The sequence below is a fragment of the Manduca sexta genome, chromosome 27 (assembly GCF_014839805.1).
Source record: "Manduca sexta isolate Smith_Timp_Sample1 chromosome 27, JHU_Msex_v1.0, whole genome shotgun sequence".
Classification (NCBI taxonomy): Eukaryota; Metazoa; Arthropoda; class Insecta; order Lepidoptera; family Sphingidae; genus Manduca; species Manduca sexta.
The window spans coordinates 1357706-1378001 of NC_051141.1; the positions used below are offsets into that span (position 1 = coordinate 1357706).

Below are 20296 nucleotides of genomic sequence, written 5' to 3' on the forward strand. Positions count from 1 at the left end.
GCGGCGGCGGGCTAGGAGCGGCGAACGACGAGTGCCGTCGTTTAATTATTTATTCGCCGCGCGAGCCGCGGGCCGGAGGTCGGTCGTGGTCGAGTGTGTGCGGGGCCGGCGCGTCTCCCCGTCCAGTGTTGTTGTATCGAGTCTCTAACCGGTGTTATAAGTGAATTATTATGAGCGACAGGGACAGGTCGTCGCCCTCCCTCACGGACACCCCGCTGAAGACGTACATCGGCCGGCACGACGACGACTACCCCCTCATAAACGGAAACGGTAAGTGGTACATTGAGACCGTAGAAGCCGAAGGTTGGCAGCGCCGGCCTCACGCTGGGCGTGCTAGCAAGACCTCTCGGGCGCCGAGCGGCTCCAGAACCGCGCGCCGGGCGGCTCCGGGAACCGGGCACCGGGCACCGGGGCACTGGGTCACAAGAACGCGCGCCGCGTGCCCGGCGTGCAGCACGCTGCGGCGCGCCACCCGGCCCTGCGCTCGGCCCCAGCGCGGCGCCCATCGGCTCCCGCACGCGATTAACTTTGCCGCATTGAAGCATCCGTGGGTTCGATCGACCCGCCGTCGGTGGCACGCTCCCGACCTGCGCACCTACATATGTATACGTCGTCTGTGGACCACATTCCGTCGTCTGACGTCTTCCTATCTGAAGCATGTCGAGTTGTGCGGTCGCGGCGGAGTCGGAGGCGAGCGAGGTTGCAGTCACATGACGCCGTGACTCGCCGCGAGCCGCTGGGTTGGTTTTGTGTCGTATTGAAATAAATATATATGCGTGGTGCTGCGTGTGAAACGAAACGGAATCGGTGCGGTCTCCAGCTGTCGCCGATCGATACCGGCGACTTTAGGTCTTAAAGCCGAACGTATTTGGAAGGGTGGTGTTATCGCGAGATAAGGCGAACGTACCGCGCCTGCGACACGGCTCTACGCCGCCCGGAAATAATCTTCATGTGAAGCGCCCCAGCACCAGCACTTTTGGCTTCAGGATGTCGGCTAGGCACTCGGCGCGATCGGCACCACCGCCAGTTTGTTAAAAAAAAAATGTATTTCTACTCGTCTGTCTATATGCCTGTATATAGTTCGAGCTCGATTTGCTACTTGGTCTTTCGTCCCCAGGATTTCCCGTGCATTTGTACCACTGGTCACAATCTATTGTCGACTTCCTCGGAACTCAACGTGTTGTTACACTCGGCGAGGCGCAATCACGACTTAAAAAGCTATTCCTACTGTTCTGACATAAAAGACAAACAAGGAGAGGAGGTGCGACGGCGCTGAGTCAACTATTAAGTTGTCAATTAATCATATCCACTCGACACCGCTGCTAACCTACATTACAACATACCTAGTATAAAGTCAACAGAATGTTATCCAAGGGACGCTAAATAGATGTATTTAATATAAAAATTAATGTAGGCTCTCGGCCCGAGCACACGGTGGCCAGCCTTGATCAGGACATCCTGCCATGAATGCGAGCGGGTACTGGAACTCCTGCGGGCAGCCGCCAGCCGTCCGGACCGCGTGCTAGCATTTTGTTTTTTGCGCAGTAATTATCAGGGGCGCGCTTATCTGTGCGCCTTAGTTGTTGATAAGTGGATGTTCGATGGCATCGCGACTGGGTGCTAGATAACATCGCCGGTCGCTGCTCAACGCGCCGCTCGCACTCACACCACACATCATTGGAGATCCTACTTAACTGACAATTATCTGATAACCATCACAATTTTTATGTGAATTTAATGTACGAGCACTATTGTTACCAACTTACCTTAATTAATATATTCGAATGACTTGAGCGAGGCGCAATTCATCGAGTGACCACGGGACACGCGTGCCTCTCACACAACTTGTACTTATTGTGTTTTATTATGTATTGTTATCTGATGTCACCCACATTAATGGAATATTTCGGTAACGTTGCTAAAAAGTAAGTAATTAATGCATTTACGGTTCGGACTGTTGCAGCGGAGACTGCCATAAAGACATTCCAGCGAGTTAGCACGCGCGGTCTCTGGCTGTCCGGTATATTCCAGTTACTGTAGTAGAGTAACTGCGCGTTTATGGAGGCGACGTTATTTTATACTTATTGTATTAACTTTTAAGTGATAATAGATTATAACTTTAGACAGCCCACGAGAGAGCAATATGTTGTTAGTTAAAATTATTGGAGCTAAAAGAAGTAGCGATGCGTTTGAGCACGAAAACGAGGGGTCGTCTGTCCCAGCTCGCGTGAAAAACTTCGTAATTGCATCTTAAAACCAATTTCAGGTCATGGGTCGCTTACTTCGCTCTCAGTTATAATTATATTGTAAGCTACATGGGCTTCATACGGCATGCCTACTGCATTAGAAGTCAATGTCTTCCCATCGCTTAATTCCATTTGTAACCTGTGTTCTCTTTCAATTCTCTTGTCACTCCAGTGCTGACTTCGGGAAATGGAACAGTGACTGTGGTAGTATATTCGATTAAATGGTATAACAATGAAAATAATCAGGCTTACTTGTGGTGCGCTTTGCGACGCAATAACCGTGTCAATACATAATATTATCATATCTTTAATGGATGTCGTAAATAAGTTAGGAATCCGCGCGCTCACAGTGACAGTAATAGTCGGCTCCGCGTCGGTGCCACGTGGATTTATTGTACCGGATTGAAGTCCCGCCGCACCTCGCTGCCGCAACGGCAAGCTCCCGAGCGGGTTATGTTTGGTTAGAACCGGCAATACTTATTTAATTTGCCAAACATGTGCCATTTGACTTGTTCTCAAACAAGCTATAAGTACGTAGTCGATTTGCTTTACTCATAACTAATAATGTTCAAAGTATAATATTCTGTCGATCTTTTGTACTGGATTTGAAGCGACCTTGTTTAAACACATTAAATATGCGAACATAATAAATGAAAAGGTTTCGTCTAATAGCTTCTAGATGATGTGATGGTCGTCGCCTGAACTACGATGCCTTACCATTAATGTTTTCAAGTCCAGTTTTACTTCAGCTTTTTGCTTTATTATTATTTTTTTTTGTTTTTTGTCTCAGTGTTTAGGTCACTTCGGTTGGTACAATGAAATCACGGGCCTAGGCCAAGTGAGTTTCATGGTCTGATACGATATGTATATTTAGGTCTTCCTGTAGTTTGCGAACTATGCGGCATGTATTTAGGATTGCAGCTTTCTGCATGGTCAGGTGTATTAGGTTATGTGTATTAGGTACTGCAATATCAATAAGGTATACTGTTTTATTGTGTTTATTTATAAGAGTTATATCAGGTCGATTATTGTGGATGGTCTTATCAGTTAATATTGCTCTGTCAAAGTATAGTCTGTGGTTGGTGTTCTCCAGTACAGGTTTTGGGGTGTATTGGTAGTAAGGTGTGGGTTTATTAGGAATAAGTTTATGGTGGATGGAAAATTTTTGATGAATTATGTGTGCTATTTGATTGTGTCGATATATGTAATCTGTTTGTGTCAAATTGGGGCAGGCACTAGTAATATGCTGAAATGTTTCAGAATGGCGGTGGCAATTTCTGCATTTGTCGTTTAGAATATTAGGATCTTTTATTATAAATTTTCTGTAATTTTTCGTGTTAATGACCTGGTCTTGGATAGCTATCATGAATCCCTCGGTTTCAGGAAATAGTGAACCTAGTTTTAACCATTTGTTTGAGGCCTGGGAATCTATTTGGGGTGTTCCAAGTCATGAATATGTGGACCATGTAATTCTTTACTGCGCCATTTTGTAAGTTTTGAGTGTTCAGCGTCTTGTGCGGTGATAAATACTTTGTTTAAGTCTGTAAGATTAAGTGGTGTATAATTTGTATCAGATATTACTATTGCGTTGTGAATGCTAGAGTAACTTGATTTTGCGTAAAAGAAATGTCTTAGCTTTTGTACCTGCCCTTCCCATAGCATCTTTAAGTCTATTAGTCCTCTACCACCTTTTTGTCTTTGTATTGTCATTCTCTCTATAGCTGATTTTGGGTGAAGATAATTATATTTTGTAAGTGTAGTCCTCGTTTTTATTTCTAATCTGCTAATATCAGTATGGGTCCATTTGATGATTCCAAAAGAGTAAGTTAAAATAGGTATTGCACATGTGTTAATTAAAATAGGTATTTCATATTATTATTATTATTATTTTATTACTTTGTATGACGAGACAAACTTGCCGTTCGCGTGATGGTAAGCGAAACGACCGCCCGTAAACAGTAGAAACACCATCCAAAACCATGAATTGCAAAGAATTGTACATACTGCGCTCGCCATCCTAAGGCATGAGCTGTTAGTCTTATTATGTCCAGTAGCAACACTCGCCACAATATACGTTAAACTGGAACGCAACAGTAACTACACACTGCCGCTAGAAATTACGGTAGAAATAGACATGGCGGTGGTACCTACCCAGGCGGACTCTCACATATGACAGACCTACCACCAGTAGTATAGTATAGTCGGGCTTGAATTTAATAAATGTCGGTTTCTTCTCTTTCTCATCGCACCCGTAGTTCAGCGTCTAGTGACGCCAATGAAGACAACACGGCGTTTTTTTTCTAGAAAGCATTACTTGAAACTGTAACGTGATAACTTGAAAGGCACAAAGCGTCTATTATGTGACGATACGGCTAATGGCACTAATAATACCTACCGGCTTTACTTGTGACCACTAGTCTACAACTCTCGTTGTCAGTTAATGCGGGAGTGTGGCTCCACATATTGTTATAACAACACTAAGTTATTGTATCTAACTTGTAGTTTAATGCATGTTTGCACATTTTATTGTTGGTTATATATTTTTAAAATATTGTCATAATAAATGACCTCGCCCAGGACTTGAAGTACACAATTAAATAGGAACATTTATAATTTCTTGCCACTCTTCAAACAAACAATAGTTATTTCGACATTTGCCTAATTGGGTATGGAGTTCACGGTTTCAAGGGCGACGAAAATTACTGCAAGTTATTGAAATATTATGATAAATCTATTGTTAGCAGTAATAGGAAACATTGACATCTGCTTACAGTAAGAGTTAGTAAAGCATATTATCAGAACTCTATATTAGTTGTAAGCCAGCCACTCTCAATTTGTGGCGCGCGGCACCATAACGAAGTAGTCTTTGTGGCCAGTATAACAAAGGCTGAGTACGGCTACTACAAAACAATCTTGAGAATAACTGAATTGTCCATACTCCATAGAACATGTCGCCAACCCCAGGCCGACTTACTCGCACACTGAGTGACGTGTAGTCGGCAGTCTGTTATCTGAGGACAGGGCAGAAGAAGAAGTAATACAAGCGAGTCGTGTATTTACATCAGCGCTCACTGAAGACTGAGGACTGGAACGCCGCCCGGGTCACGGATTATGGCAATCACAAACACAGTATCAAATGTGTTCAGTGTTTTTTTCCTGATAGAGCATTCACTTCTGTTCCGGCTGCACGTCTGAGTTGCCGAAATTTAATATATCCGGTAGGAGACGCGCTCCGACAGCGATTCGTGCTCACCGACAGCCGGTTACAGCTGGCTCTACTAATGAAGGCGCATTACCGATCCATTTCGACACTTAGCTACCACTCTACCTCCCTACAGTAGGTGTGTGATTAACGTTTACCTACAAAGCGTTATCTCTAGCCAACGTCACGGAATGTAATCGGTTTGTGCAGTTCAAATAGATTTAAAAGCACCATAAAAACAATTATTGGTTTATTTGGGTTTAACAAAACGTTAAGTTTTACCGCATTTGAAGCTCCAGCTCTAAGTAGATACAGTCGGTGGGTGCCGGCCGGTGACGCTCCTGTGGCGGTCGTTAGTGCGACGACCGCAACTGATCGCAACTCAAGTTCAAAAATTTGACGACGTGCTCCGAATTCAAAGTCGATGCTCTTTACACTGCAGTGATCACATGGCTGTTCGTATTTTACCTTTTGAATCTAAAGTTGCAGAACGAGTTTCTATCTGTTTCCTGACTTGCTGCTAATGAAATGAAAATAGTAGTCATGGCTACTGGAGTAGCAAGCCAGCAGCCCATCCTGCCTGGTATATATAAATGTAAAATGACAAGTTAGCACGGCCTAATAGTTTGAGTGTGATTCGTGTTCAATGTCGAACGACTAAAAAAGCCCCGCACGTCCAATAATGTTTCAATTGGCGCTTTAATATTGTATGACGCAATGGCTGCGTCTCATTATTGCACGCCGCGTCGTGCGTCCGATCTACCGCGCCGCACGCGACTCGTGCGTGTGTGGGCTTATGTGCGTAAAGTTGCTTTGCTCTGGTCTTCCTTGCACCCAACCTGTTCCTGGGGACAACTACCGGAGATAAGCTTTAACACGAAAATTCGAAATATTTGCGTGCTTCGGAACTACTACAATTTTTTTTTTTTTTTAATGATAATTTCAATGAATTTTTACGCACAAGCTTGTTCGTAATGCACGGTGTGTTACGACACGTATTGTGATAGCGGGTGACGCTCGGCGTGCCCGCGGCACAGTGGCCCACTTTTAATCAGTGTTTGGCTGTAATCAGAATGGCCGCGGCCTGCGGGCGGCACATCTCCGCGGCGCAACGCGCAAAGTGTTTATAATACAATAATATGTACAGGTGATAACAGAACGAGTTCCTATTTACGGAGTCGGCTTTTACGTTGTAGTTATTTGTTTGGGCGGCCTTGGGGCGGTGTAGTGGCGTCAGGCGAAGTCCGCAGTGCGCTCGTCACTCTCGCCGCGCAGCACGCACGCGCCGATCGGCACAGACCTTGAAGGCGCGGGATGCGCGGGCGGCGCGATCTGTACAACGCAGTTGCCATACGGACACTCGAAAACAACACTATTTCATATCAATATTGTTTCAGCATTTGACTTAAGTAGTTTGTAAAAAAAATTGGTAATTAATATAGGTAGGTAATAGGTATGTATTAGGTATATTAAAATTTAGGAAATATTCCGCATTAAGTAAAAATATTTAGTTAAGTCATCGTCTCGTGCGTCAGTAGTCGGCAAAGATAAAGCGTAAGAGAAGTGCGGACACGGTTCGGGCACAGCCTGCGCCGTGCCGCGTGCCGGCTCGAGCCTAGCCGCGCCACTGCGGCTGCGGCATTGAGCTGGCCCGCTGGTCGGCCGTCACGGACATCAGACAGGCACCGCGCTCAAATACGTCACATTGCACATACGTTAATGGCGCACACCTCCCACCGCCACCGGACATGATTCATTTAATTATTGATATTAATGTACACAGCAAGTGTGGTGACGCGTAGTGTATGTGGCGCGTGTTGAGGTATGAGTAGTGACGTCACACAGCGCTGCCGCCTGAGCGCCGTTCTGTTCGAATCTCCCTCGCCACCTACACTATCACGTGCTTAATTCGGGTTAAAGTCCCCCTCCTCCTTTCCTCGACGCTCTTCAATGTTATGTGCAACCATTGAACGCGCTGCATTCTTAGCATTACTTTTGTACCGCATACAACATTGAAACGCCGCGTGTTCCCATTTAACAGCCATTAAGATCTTAACAGAGCAACTAGTAAGAAAAAATTAAGTTTATTAAAACGATATAAAAAGTATAATCAAACGAACGATGAGAGACCAATTAAAAAACGGACCAGAGAAATAACGGAATGTTACTCACAATTTAAGGAGAATACAAAAACGACCAGCATGCGCTAGGCACAGAGGACACGGACCCTGGGCACGGGATAAGGATTACTTTTATAAGCTTTGCACGTTTAATCGGAATCGAAAACCAGTCCAGTAGTAGTCAGCACTGCGGCCGAGCGACCCCGCGGCGGCAGGCGCGGTTCTGCGCGCTCCATGCTAACTTGTTTAACTGCTGTCACTCTCGCCTGTCTGCTTTCTCTACCCTCGACTGTTCCTTTACCCTTAATGTGCCTCAGTTTTATTCGTACTTAGTTAGCTATTATTTTTACTGGCAGTATTGTGTACCTGTTTTAAGGCATTAATTATAATTATTATTATTCTATACATCTGTACTGTAGGTATTTAAGATTTGGGAATTCCCGAAAATTTCAAAATCCCGAGACACCAGGCAGACTACAATTAAAGTCACTGAAATTTCCGGGACTTCGAGACTTTTAAAAAAATTGATACTTTTTGGGTCTGTTTGCAATAGGGCACCGGCCTATGCTTGATTTTGTACATTATTCTATATGTAATGTTAAACAATACGAAAAAGAAGCATTCCTGCGAAAACTGCATAAAAATTGGTTAAAAAATTAGCGAGTAATTCATATTTAAAATATTGTAATGTGCAGTAGTGGGCGCGATGTGGGGATATCGCTTCATCTCTTTCTTTCGCACGCGTCATAATTCCCGATGACGTCACATGTGGATATTTTGTCTCATTCTGTTTCTTGTTAATTACTCGTTCTACCGAAATTCAAAGACTTATAACTTGTTCATTTTTTACCGGATTTTAATAATTCCTTTTGTGTTATAATTAATATTATGTAAATATTTGATAAAAGTAAAGAACAAAAATGAGTCCGGTATCCTATTCTTTGTAAATCTTAATAACCTAAACAACCGTTAATTTCAGTATAAGAAAACAGACTTATAAATTCAGTTTTTTAAATTATTAGAATTCTTTAGTGATTTAATAATGAAGGCTTTTTAAAAAGTCAGAGCGTCGACACCTTTTTCTGACAATCTGATACTGATTTTTGTCATAATATTCATTAAACTAACAGACGGCGCCTAGGCTCCTATAATTATTTGAAAAAAAAATGGTTACATAACAACTTCGACAATTAGTTGTATTCCTCTATTACGCTTTGTTAGTCAGCCATATTATATAGAATGGGCTAGACGTGGAACACCACTCCATTATATTCGTACCCATGGCAGTATGACTGAGCACTGAACAGTCCTGAGGGGGATGGTCTCGGGACGCGCGCGTTCCGCGTGACGCGTGCGGCCGCGCGGCGAGCGTGAGCTTCACAGAACTGTTTCCGATCTAAAAGTGGAAGGACAGACGCTTGAAATATTTACATCGCGGCTTTGTTGGATGTGTTCTATTTTCATGGAATATTTTAGAGCAAAACACACCTATTAGTCTGTGTTGGTTGTGTATTAGGCGAGTGATGCTGTGGTGGAGTGCCACTAGAGCCTGGCCCCGGTCCCCGCACGGCGGCCGGTAACACTCGCTGGTTCGAGGCTTTCGCCTAATTTCATTGTTTACGTTTAATAAAGCACGCGCGGCAGCCTCCGCCAGTCCGGCGGCTGGTGTTCCCTCGGTGTCTTTTTGACGTTCATTTTATTTGCCCATGGTGCTGTCGGTCTAGACGCTTCAATTGCAGAAGTTGCAGTTACGTGTGCGAAGGCGGGATTGTTTTTAATCCACTAAATAATATCTAAGTAAGTACTTATTGATGGTAGTGTTATACAGTTCAGGTAACTGGAACGTACTAGTGGTCGTCAAGTGGTCGAAATGCTGCCGTTGAATTTAATACATATATTTGTAACATATATCTGAGACATATACATAAATTTTATTTTTCTGCACTTATCTCTATATTAATCAAAAGGAGGTATTAAACAAATATTTTTCTTTCTGTATTAATATAATACTTATAGAATATATGGGGACAATTTAAAATTACATAAATAATTGACGTCACATACTCGCCCTTACCTCTGCTTACATTGTGCCAACAATCATTCAGGAGTAACGTAAATGACCAAAAATCACCAAAATACCCCACTTTACTTATTACTTTTTTGATTATTTTATAGTTTAGTGCAAATACAAATGTATGTTTAAATGTATTTCTGTTTGAAAGTGTGATTTTGTCGTTGTGACGAATTCTCTTAGAGTAGTAATAGCATTCGAATGTGTAAAATTAATATCACTTTTTATTGATATTCATTTTAAAGTTTTTATTTTACATCTGCGGTTCAGGTAACTTATTGTAGAGTGATATATTTAAAACATAAGTATGTGGTTTCATTTAGTAAAGCAATTTCAAAATCACCCTGTAGATAAATAATATTTTACAATATTTGTATAGAGTATTTTTTGCTACGCAACCACTTCCCTAAAGTCGAAATGCGCACGCACCCTTCTGTTTAATGCAAGGAAGAGATTATAATCCTACTTAGATACATTTATTATGAAACTATGTTAGTTTATTTGTTACGCTTTCACGCCTTCACTTAGCTAAGCGATGATCATGAAATTTTGCATATACCTATAGTAAACGTTTTTGGGGCTACGAGAGGACATAATACGGTACCTTTCATTAAGAAAAAGCACTGTGTCCGGGGGTAAACATTGATTTACAAAATCTACAGTAATGCATTTTGTGACGTGTTACTTGTCACTCACGTTACACTTTACATGTTGTCACGCTACCCACGTATAAAGCCAATGCTGTAGTATAATAATGATACCAGCCTGTATCTGTCCAACTGCTAGGCATCTTTAGGTAGAGAGGATTCTTAGGTATGTAGATTTCTTCATGATGTTTTCCTTCACTGTTGAAGCGAACGATAATTGATAAACATTATCTATATACGTAACTTCGAGACGACCAACGTGTGCGCCTTTGACATGCGCAGTGCGGCCCTTCGTTTCGGCAGTCTGTGATATTATATTGTGCACTTTTGTTACAATCTCCCAGGCTCAAACACATTCAACTGTAGGTATACCCAGGACATCACTTTTAGATGACTAATTGTTGCTGTTCCGGAAGGATTTTCCGCAGAGTACTGTGTACAGTTTAGAGACCAGTATTTCTCTCTCGATAACGAATTTCACATAACAATTACAAGAATTCTGGATTATATTAATGAGTTTTAATATCGAGTAGGTATTAACAAAGACTTTAGAATAAAAAAAATATATCGATCGGCATTTCACCGGGTTTAAAAACGGTACTTGGATAAAAACTCAATATACACCATAATTGATACCTGTATAAACCAAAGATGTTCCCTGTTTACGGGCGCTCATCAGACTTCCAAGTTAAAAGTTTAACTCCGAGTTAAAATCTGGGTGAATGGCTCACCTACAAAAGAGATTATGCCAAGCGTTGACATTCCGCGTAAATAGTAGATGAACTATTATAATAACATATTATCTTTCTTCAAAAATCGGGAACAAAGCTTGCTCCGACAACGAGGAACGTGTCGTGCTCGAAGGGCGAAGGATTTGATCAAGATACTATTATTTGTTTATTATTAGGTCAGTTTGTTTATTGTATTCTTGCTAATCTATAGTAAACAATGTAAGTGGAGCGGGCGAACAAGCATCGCGACTTGAGCCGATTTCGTTCAAATTGATCACTCAATAAGTGCGGGTATGCATCGTCGAGTCGCGCGAGCCGACACGACGCGGCACCACGAGCGCCTCGCATCCCTCACACCACATATGACGACTTGGCCGAGAGATCGCGACACGAAGGATCATCGATCACTAGAACGCACTAATTAGTAATGAATAACATTAAATAACTGGTCTCAGCTCGCAAGTCAGCGCGCGGCCTGCCACGTGTACAATGGCCATCCGCAGTGACACTCGGCCGCGTGCCCCGCGCTTCACTCTTAGGAAATTTCCAACGCGTTAACTGTCAACATTACAAAATTTAAAAATATTTTTTTCTCTTAAATTTTGAGGCTTCGGTAGTGTCATTGCTTATTTATAACAACACAAAGTCGCGCCAACTTTTTTCTATTCATCTCTCATCGCCCGCTATGCGTGTCGTGGAGCTGTACCGCCACGCGGCCGAGCGTCCCTCTCTAGGGCAGTTGGCACGCTGTGCGCGGCTGAGGGGCAGCGCTACGGATCGTCGCCAGCTCTGTCACTGCCAATACGTTGAGTTGCACCTTAATGGGTTCCACACACGGTATACACATAACACGAGTGCGACCTGCGCAGAGGCCGCCGTGTGCTCGTAGGCCACTTATGTAGATGCCTAACTCACAAAACTAATTACTAAATCGACAAAAGTTAAGTTCTGTTTGTCGTTATCTCCAAAGTGTATTATGAGCCAGCCCGCAGTTTTGAGTGTATATTCAGAGACTCCTATTCCGTTTACGGAAGCTAATCCGTCTTTTTGCAATTACAGGCGTTCCAATCGAACTTCAGCCCCAGATATCAGTTTAGGTAAATAAAGGTTTTTATGCGCGACGCTCGACGTGTTTTCTTTCTCTCATTAAATTACGAACTGAGGCGCGATCCATAGCAATGCGGCGCCGGTATTCACGTGGCGATCAAGTGGCGCGCGACAGCTGTATTGATACATACATAATTATAATAGTAGCGTTGAATTGATTTAGTTCGCCGCCTCCACCTAATTAGTTTTGAGACCCGTGCAGAGCCGGCTGAGCGCGGGCTCGCCGCTCGGGTCTGTTCAATGTCAGGGTGGAGTGTAGGCACTCAACCCAGTAGGCTAATCTTAAGTGTACCTATATCACAAACTCTTTCTTCTCTTATTGGTATAGTCGCCTTTAATTGCGTAGTTCGATTGGCGTGGTACAGCTGTCTTAGCGGAATACCAGCAGCGGCAGCAGCGTTATTCTTTACACGCTTATGTCACTACTATTAAAGCTGAAGTTTATTTGTTTGTTCGAACGCGCTAATTTCAGGAACTACTACGGCTATATATTAACCGGATAATATTTCTCCTCAAAAATAATTTCATGCGGGCGGACCCATAGACAAAAGCTAGTGTTAAACAATAACGATTACTTAGGTACGATGTTTAACATATTACGCTAAAAACAACAAGTTGTTTTATTATGTTTTACTACATTTTACATTTAAAAGCACGGGGTTAATGAAATTGTAATATTAAAATAGATGACATCTGCGACTACGCTGTAAGGACCTCGAATCATCAAGCTATTTTGCAATCATTTCAAGTTCCTAGAAGTCTTGTTTAAGGGTGAGTGACCCCTGCGTGTGCAGTCCTAGGCACCGACTAGCAGTAACAGTCCATTCTCGTTAGTTGCTGCTTTAGGATACCTACCGTAAAATTTTCACGAAAATAAAAAAAAACTGAATAATAGTTAGCTGTTGGAGAATTTTCAATGTCCTCGTAGATATTTACGAGCCACAAAATATGTCGCAGATTAACTTGTGAAAATGCCGCACCGACAATAATAAATGAAACTAAACATCCCGAGGATCAGATGGAGGCGTCGTAATTATATACAAAGTGATAATTTGCCAAGAATACAACTAGCGAGAGGGCGTCGGTGCACGCTGGCGTCTGCGGAGTGCGAATATGCGCGCGGACCCCCGCGGCCGGCGGGACTCGGACGCGCCGCGGCTCGATACTTTATAATAGTGCCGAAAATTGGCGGCTATAATATTTTATTTAAACCAGAACGCACTCCTATTATAAACTCCCACGGCGACATTGTCGTGTGCAAAAATAACAATATTAGCAACGGAATTAATTCGCCTATTTCGAATCTAGAGCGGGACGGATTTAGACTAAACGGAAACTTGGAAGCTATCAGATAGCGGGAGATGGAAGCTTTTGAGGCGATGCAGAAACGCGTCAGCCGAGTCGGTGCAGCTCTTGCCAGTGTCTACTAACGCATTTGTGAGAGCACGAGCGCCTGTCGGGATGGCACTGTCATACGGCCTACTAGGTGCTAATTACTACATAATGTATAAACTATATAACTACGCATACATACATTTGCGCCTACTCGACACCGTTATGGGGTAAGCAGACATGTGTAGCCACTTTTCGCTAGGTGTAGTCAGTTCTATGATTCCATATGGTGCGAGTTATTTTATAGTAGGTACTAAGTATAATTCCTATGTCACAATGTGCATGGCATCCTTGAAATAATATTGTAAATAAACACCTTTCTGTATTTAAAACTACGAAAAATAACACTTTTGTGTGGCATAATTGCAGTGTTCTTAGTGGTAGTAAATCCCACAACAGGGGACCGGCTCGCGCCCGCGAGTGTCACAGTCAGTAATTATTTTAATGACACAGGCTTCAGTGGCCGCAGCCGAAGCCGCCCCGCGCCACCATGCGTCACCTCGCGCTGCCGTGTCGAGGAACCGCAATCGATAATAATATATTAGATTCTCCTACAATTATTAAAATATACGTATATGTTTTAATAATTTAGTGTGAAATCGCACAAGTATCGCGTCAGTGAAACCCTGTGTTGAGGAAATTTTGTCTACAAATTCTTTACAGCCCGCTTGTCGCTTGCTGTGCATGAACACTGTGCAACAGTGCCCGCAAATACCTAGTTGCTAGTATGTGTATTTATTCAGTGATTCGTTTTCAGTGCGTATGGTACCAATGTTTTTATTCACTGCAATAGATAGAATTGGTGCCGCCATTGAATTCACATTTCGTACCTATATCATCTACGAGAAAAGCGGCGATAGCCTAGTTGGAAGTGGAATGCACTGTCGAGATGAATGTCCGCAGGTTCAAAACCCACGGGCACACATCTCATTGTTTATCAATTATCGCTCGCTTTAACGGCGAAGAAAAATATCGTGAGGAAACCTGTATACCTGAGAAGTTCTCTATAAGAATTTTAAGGGTATGTAAAGTCTGCCAAGCCACACTAGGCCAGCGTGATGGACTAAGGCCTTATCCCTCTTAATATTAGAGGACGCTCGTGCCCAGCAGTGGGACAGTATATAATACAGGATTGATATTATTATTATTATTATATATGTATATCATCTCCCAGCGATACCTTCTACCGAACTTCTGCTATGTTGTTTATATTATTACGTAACTGTTGGTGGAGCGCGGAGTGTAGCTCTGATTTTACTTCAATTATTATCTACCGCCTATAAATATCCCTCCAATATATATACACTTCTAAACTCTGAAGACGAATTTCCATTTATTATATTTTTTTTATTGTGTTCACTTTCAAATGATGTATGTCGAGTAACATGGCAACACTGCCCGGATGAACTCGACCAAGTGCAGACACTAGACATTGGTTCGGACCGGAAGCGTTCTGAACCATGCTCGTGTCAAGGTGTGTAGTGTATAAGAAGGAATATTCTTCCACCTGTGTATCCGTTGCGCACGCGCCTCTGCCCGCGCCTGGATTGCTCCGCGCGGGCACGGCGCGGTGCTCCGACCTGCAGCTCCTTGAGTACTTGAGTGACGCACTTCATTTATGGTAGTGTGTGCGCGTGCGTGTATCAATAACATGGCGTAAAGCGTGACCGGCGGGCCATCGGGGGTCATCGTCGGCTGATAGCAGCTGACACCCGCCGCGGACGGCGTGTCACATTGAGTTACATCAGCGGAAAAATGTCTCTATGTAAGTATTTGCGAGTACCTACTCCTTGCCTGTCGTGTAAACATGTTCCCCGGCACGTAAACCCCGGTTTAAATCACTTCATTAGACGATCCCTTACTCGTGCAGAAACATGGTATGTATATTGAAAACTCGTTTAAAGGCAAAAGCCTTAAAACATGAATAAATCACGTAAATAGTGTTAGATAAAACTGATAATTGCAGGCCTACGCAATGTACTGCTTACAGGACAAAGGTGCTATGCCACTACATAATACCGCTGTTACATTTAGTTGCCTGATAGACAATATCTAGTGAGTTGGAGAGACGCGCCTCCTGCAACATCTGAGATAACGTTTGCAGGCCGGAACTACATTCAACGCGCGAAAGCACCCCCCTTCCAAGTGGAAGTATATATCCTTGAAGGTAGTATAGTTTGTAAATACAAAATACAGAGAAATAAGTACTAAGTGGAAGCGGGTCTTAATGGGTTGCACTTGTCTGTCGATACATTGTATAGGAAAGTCCTTTCATTGTGGCTTAGACGTTGCGACAGTGTGCCGGCGGAATACGTACTCTTCTGATAAATAATGTTTTCACACGTTTGTAAAGCCGTAAATACGGACCCTCGACTGCCAGCTAATTTTAAAATGTACAAAAAATCCTTTCATGAAAGATTAAAGGAAAATCCGTAATTAAAGTAGTACACATATTTTATTTATTTGTCAAATTTACCAAAAATACAATTTTCCTTATGAACTAAGACAAATAACTCTTAGGTGGTAACATAATAATAATATTAAATTGAGATCATAAGACAAAAACAATACCTCGGTCCCTACACTAGGCACAGCCTGTATCGGAGGCGACCGATTTACATACCGCGTCACACATTATAATAAAATAAAGTAAAGTGCGAAACATCAATGCAAGGTTTTATAAATTTGGGTCTGAGTGTGTGGGTGTATAATACGTGTAGTTAAATGAGGGTACTTGTATTGTAGTGTCTGTGTGTCATGTGTGTTGTGTGTGTGTGTGTGTATTATGTGTGTTGTGCGTATGACTTATAGTATGCTACTGGGCTACTTTAAGTAGTGCTTCAATGTCGTTATATTCGAGGGAACATAACCACTTCTGGACCTTAAATTTCATTTCTCTGGCTGAACAATGTTTAATTATACAATTTGCGTTACCGTTTACTTTATTATATATATGGGGGTGAAGGAAGGCACTGATTTTTCTTGTAAAAGATGTGTTTACTTTTGATGTGGGTAGTTTATATATATAATCGATCGAGTAACATGCTTTTATGTTTAGGCGAATCTAAGATGGTTCGATGCGTATTGAGCATAACTCTCAGGATAAATAGAAACGGACTGAAAGAACTTGAGTTTCTTTATAAAGACTAGTAGTTGGATACAATATAGGCTTTTCAAAGGTCACTTTGAGCACCGATCTTTGTGCTCTCTCCAGTAACATCATATATGACGCCGCTGTACCACCCCAAACTATAATACAATACGATATTACAGATTGACAGATTGCATAATAAACAGTTTTAAGTAGTTCAGTGGAAGCTGAAGTGCGTAAGTTTTTAAAAATGTGTATGAGTTTACGAACTATATTTGCTGTCGTGATCATACCACTATATATTAAAAATTGTATTTATAAATAAAATAAAAAAATGCTTTATTCATCACGTAGGCGAACATAGTTGCACTTATGATAAGTCAAGGTACATGAGAATATTTAATTATTACTTAAATAAATTAGCTTATATAAACAAAGACAATTTATATTGAAAATAAAATAAATGAAAAATATACTTAGTAAACAAAGAAGCCAGCTCGGGCTGGCAGGGAAGAAGAAATAAAATGATGTATATATGTATTTTTAAATAAGCAATAAGGGAGAAACGCGTCGCGATCCTCACCGGTGAGGACAATAAAAGTCTAACCTAGCTAACCTACCAGCCTTTCACTAACTACCTAAGCGACGACTACCCGAAGAAGAAAGGCAGAAAGAAACTCCGGGCTTTATTTTTTGTCATCAATTGTCCATTCTTTTATAATATTGTTATTAAATATATATTTTTTGAATAAGTCTTTTCTATACAAGGTCTGATTAATTATATAAGCTAATACACGCAAATCACCGTAAAAGTGCGGAGAGAATCCACATAAAAGTATTTAACAATAACTAAAAATTAACGAAAAAAAAAACAATACTAAAAAAGATCTAAAAACTATGAAACAGTGCACAGCGTGCATACGCCTACATTTACAAACATAATATTTTCATTTCATATTTTGGCATAGATCTCGGTCAATATAATTTAGATTATAAATTTTAAGGCTGGTGCAACAAAATGATCGGTCGGTCGTCTATTATACATTGATAATTCAATGAGTTAATATAAAATAAAATATGTCACGTAAATTTAAAACTGTTACCCAGTATAATGTCAAAACTGTAGAAAGGTACACATGAGACGTTTATGTAGTTAATTTCTAATATTGGCGTTAACATAGGGTTGGACAGGGTGTGCAGGACTGTTTTTCCAAACCGTTTGATCATCGAGGTAATACTTTACATTATAATACCCCTTTGACATTAACTCGCGCTTAACATGACACTTAAATTTGTAGCCGGAAGATTGGTTATTTCAAGAGGAATTTTATTATAGAATTTAATACAATTCGCTAGATAAGATTTATTTGTTTTACAGAGCCTGAAATTTGGAACAACTAGTTTATTCTTATTTCTAGTGTTCAAACAGTGCAAGTCACTGTTTTTCATAAAAGTACCTAGGTTCTTACGGACATACATAATATTTTGAAAATGTATTCAGCTGGCATAGTCAGTATATTCACCTCCTTAAACAGTTCTCTAAGGGAATCGCGAGATCGAAGGTTATAAATTGCACGAATCGCTCTTTTCTGTAAAATAAAAATGGTCTGCAGATCTACTGCAGTACCCCACAGAAGAATGCAATAAGACATAATGCTGTGGAAGTAAGCGCAATATACTAACCTTGCCGTAGCCACATCAGTTAAATATCTGATCTTCCTAATAGCAAAGACTGCAGAACTCAATTTACTCGAAATTCTTTGAATGTGGGGTCCCCATTGTAATTTCCTATCGATAGAAACCCCAAGGAAGACTGTAAATTATAGAAATAGTGTAAGAAAAGAAAGCAACAAAAAACGAAGTATATTTTTGCACTACAATACAAAAAAGACCAAAATCATGGATGTTAGGCCTTGGCCGAAACCAGGATTGCTTCGGTCGCACTAGTTTAATTAATTGTTTACTAGCAACTACATTTTGATTGTTCTGCAGTGTCATTGCGCAAAAAGCGACGTCAGTGATCTTGCTTCACTTCAGTAGTTAGCTTAGCACACCTGAGTGGAAGCCATTTGTTGTGCTAATGGCTACGGGTCACAGAGTGATGAGTGGACTACACTCCGCTTGCCCGTGCCAGTGACAGCGGACGGTTTGTCGATATTCACACCACACGGTTTTTTTAAACTACAATTACAACTATAAATGATGTAATGGCATGTAGTAAACTGCCGTATACAGTTAGTTTTTAAATAAAAAATATTATATATACAAAATAAGTAATTTATTTAACTATATGTAACATAGTAAGTACATGTTGAATCCGGGTCCGAACCTGGAAGGTTAACTCTAAAATTTATTAGCAAATAGTATTTTTTTGTTTTTAAATGACTAAGTATGTACTAGAATGCCCTTTCGCTGCGTCATTTATATTGTTTACCTGCTTACCTTTTTGCCTGTTTTAGTACTGTATGAGGAAAACCACGATACCAGGAAAAAGCTCGCACCGCGACAGTTCTTATTTACTACATCTATATTCTATACTATAATATAAAGCTAAAGAGTTTGTTAATTTGTTTGAACGTGCCAATCTGGAATTTTATTGTTATATAGTTATATCATATATTGAGGAAGGCTAGAGGGTATATAACGTCACGCGATGACCAATAGGAACAGAGCATTAATGACAAATGTAGTAAAAACGGTGAAAATGTATCCCTTTTGGAACTTCCGTTGCGTGCGCTGTGTAAACGACTAAGTTATATAACGGCCGGCGGCGGACTTTTTTCTCTAAAAATATTTGATAAAACCAATATATTATAAACAAATTTCCCGCGCATCTGTCTACCTATCTGATTGCAAAAATCGCAAAAGCTACCCAACGGATTTGAGTGAAATTAGTCGTGGAGGTAGTTTGCAACCTTGGGAAGGACATAGGCTCCTTTCTATATCGGAAATACTCTATCACGCGGGTGAAGCCATGAGCAAAAACTAGTACTAAGGCGGGACAACGCACGCGGCACTAGTGGATCTATCGATTAGTTGTCGGTCTTGTAAGGCAGGGATTGTCTCACTTTAGTTCTGAACCTTGGTGTCTAGTGACTACAATTGGCGATCGTAATCTAAACTACAAGACGCACCATGAAGCATAAATGGTGTTGCAATAACCATGACGCGTTGCGGCACTTGGGGGCAGACGACAGTGGCTCGCCTCGCGCTGTCAATAGATAGGTACGTCACAAACCAAAGTGCGCATTAAAATCGTGGTACCGCACGGCTCGCCGGCGCCTCATTGCACGAACAGCTCCTTATTACCATTGAACAATAGAGCATGATGATACCGGCTGTGATATCGTCGCGGGTGGCTCAATGACTTACATTACGGGCTATACGAGCCGCTCTCGGACTCTCATTCGGAGCATAGAAGTTTTGTTTTACTGCTTTGAATCTGTCATATATATGGCCAATATTATATGTCACAATGAAGTGTACGTCGAAAGACGAATAAGTAAGACAGAATAATGAAGAGAAACGATGAGAAAATGAATGAATGAGTAATGAAGAGAACTTTTCTCGTGGGTCGTTGAATGGTGGCAGTCTGGAAATTTCTTGAAGCGTGATCAACATTGTCGGCTGCGGATAATTGGAGACGAGTGTCTGCATGTTAGAGACGGCTTTAAAGGGTGGACAATCGC

The 20296-nt window shown here is 41.6% G+C and overlaps 1 protein-coding gene across 7 annotated transcripts in view; it reads left to right on the forward strand.

Annotated features, from left to right (window-relative positions):
* The window catches only part of LOC115451266 (hepatic leukemia factor), an 88966-nt gene continuing 68670 nt past the window's right edge, over positions 1–20296 (forward strand). For 2 of the 7 annotated variants that reach the window (XM_030179506.2, XM_030179512.2), the window contains exon 1: positions 2–270. In XM_030179506.2, coding sequence (XP_030035366.1) covers positions 171–270 — 100 coding nt within the window. In that variant the 5' untranslated portion in view covers positions 2–170. Of the gene's footprint in view, positions 271–20296 lie in introns of all 7 variants that reach the window. The other 5 variants (XM_037443980.1, XM_030179510.2, XM_030179508.2 and 2 more) reach the window with 5 other exon arrangements.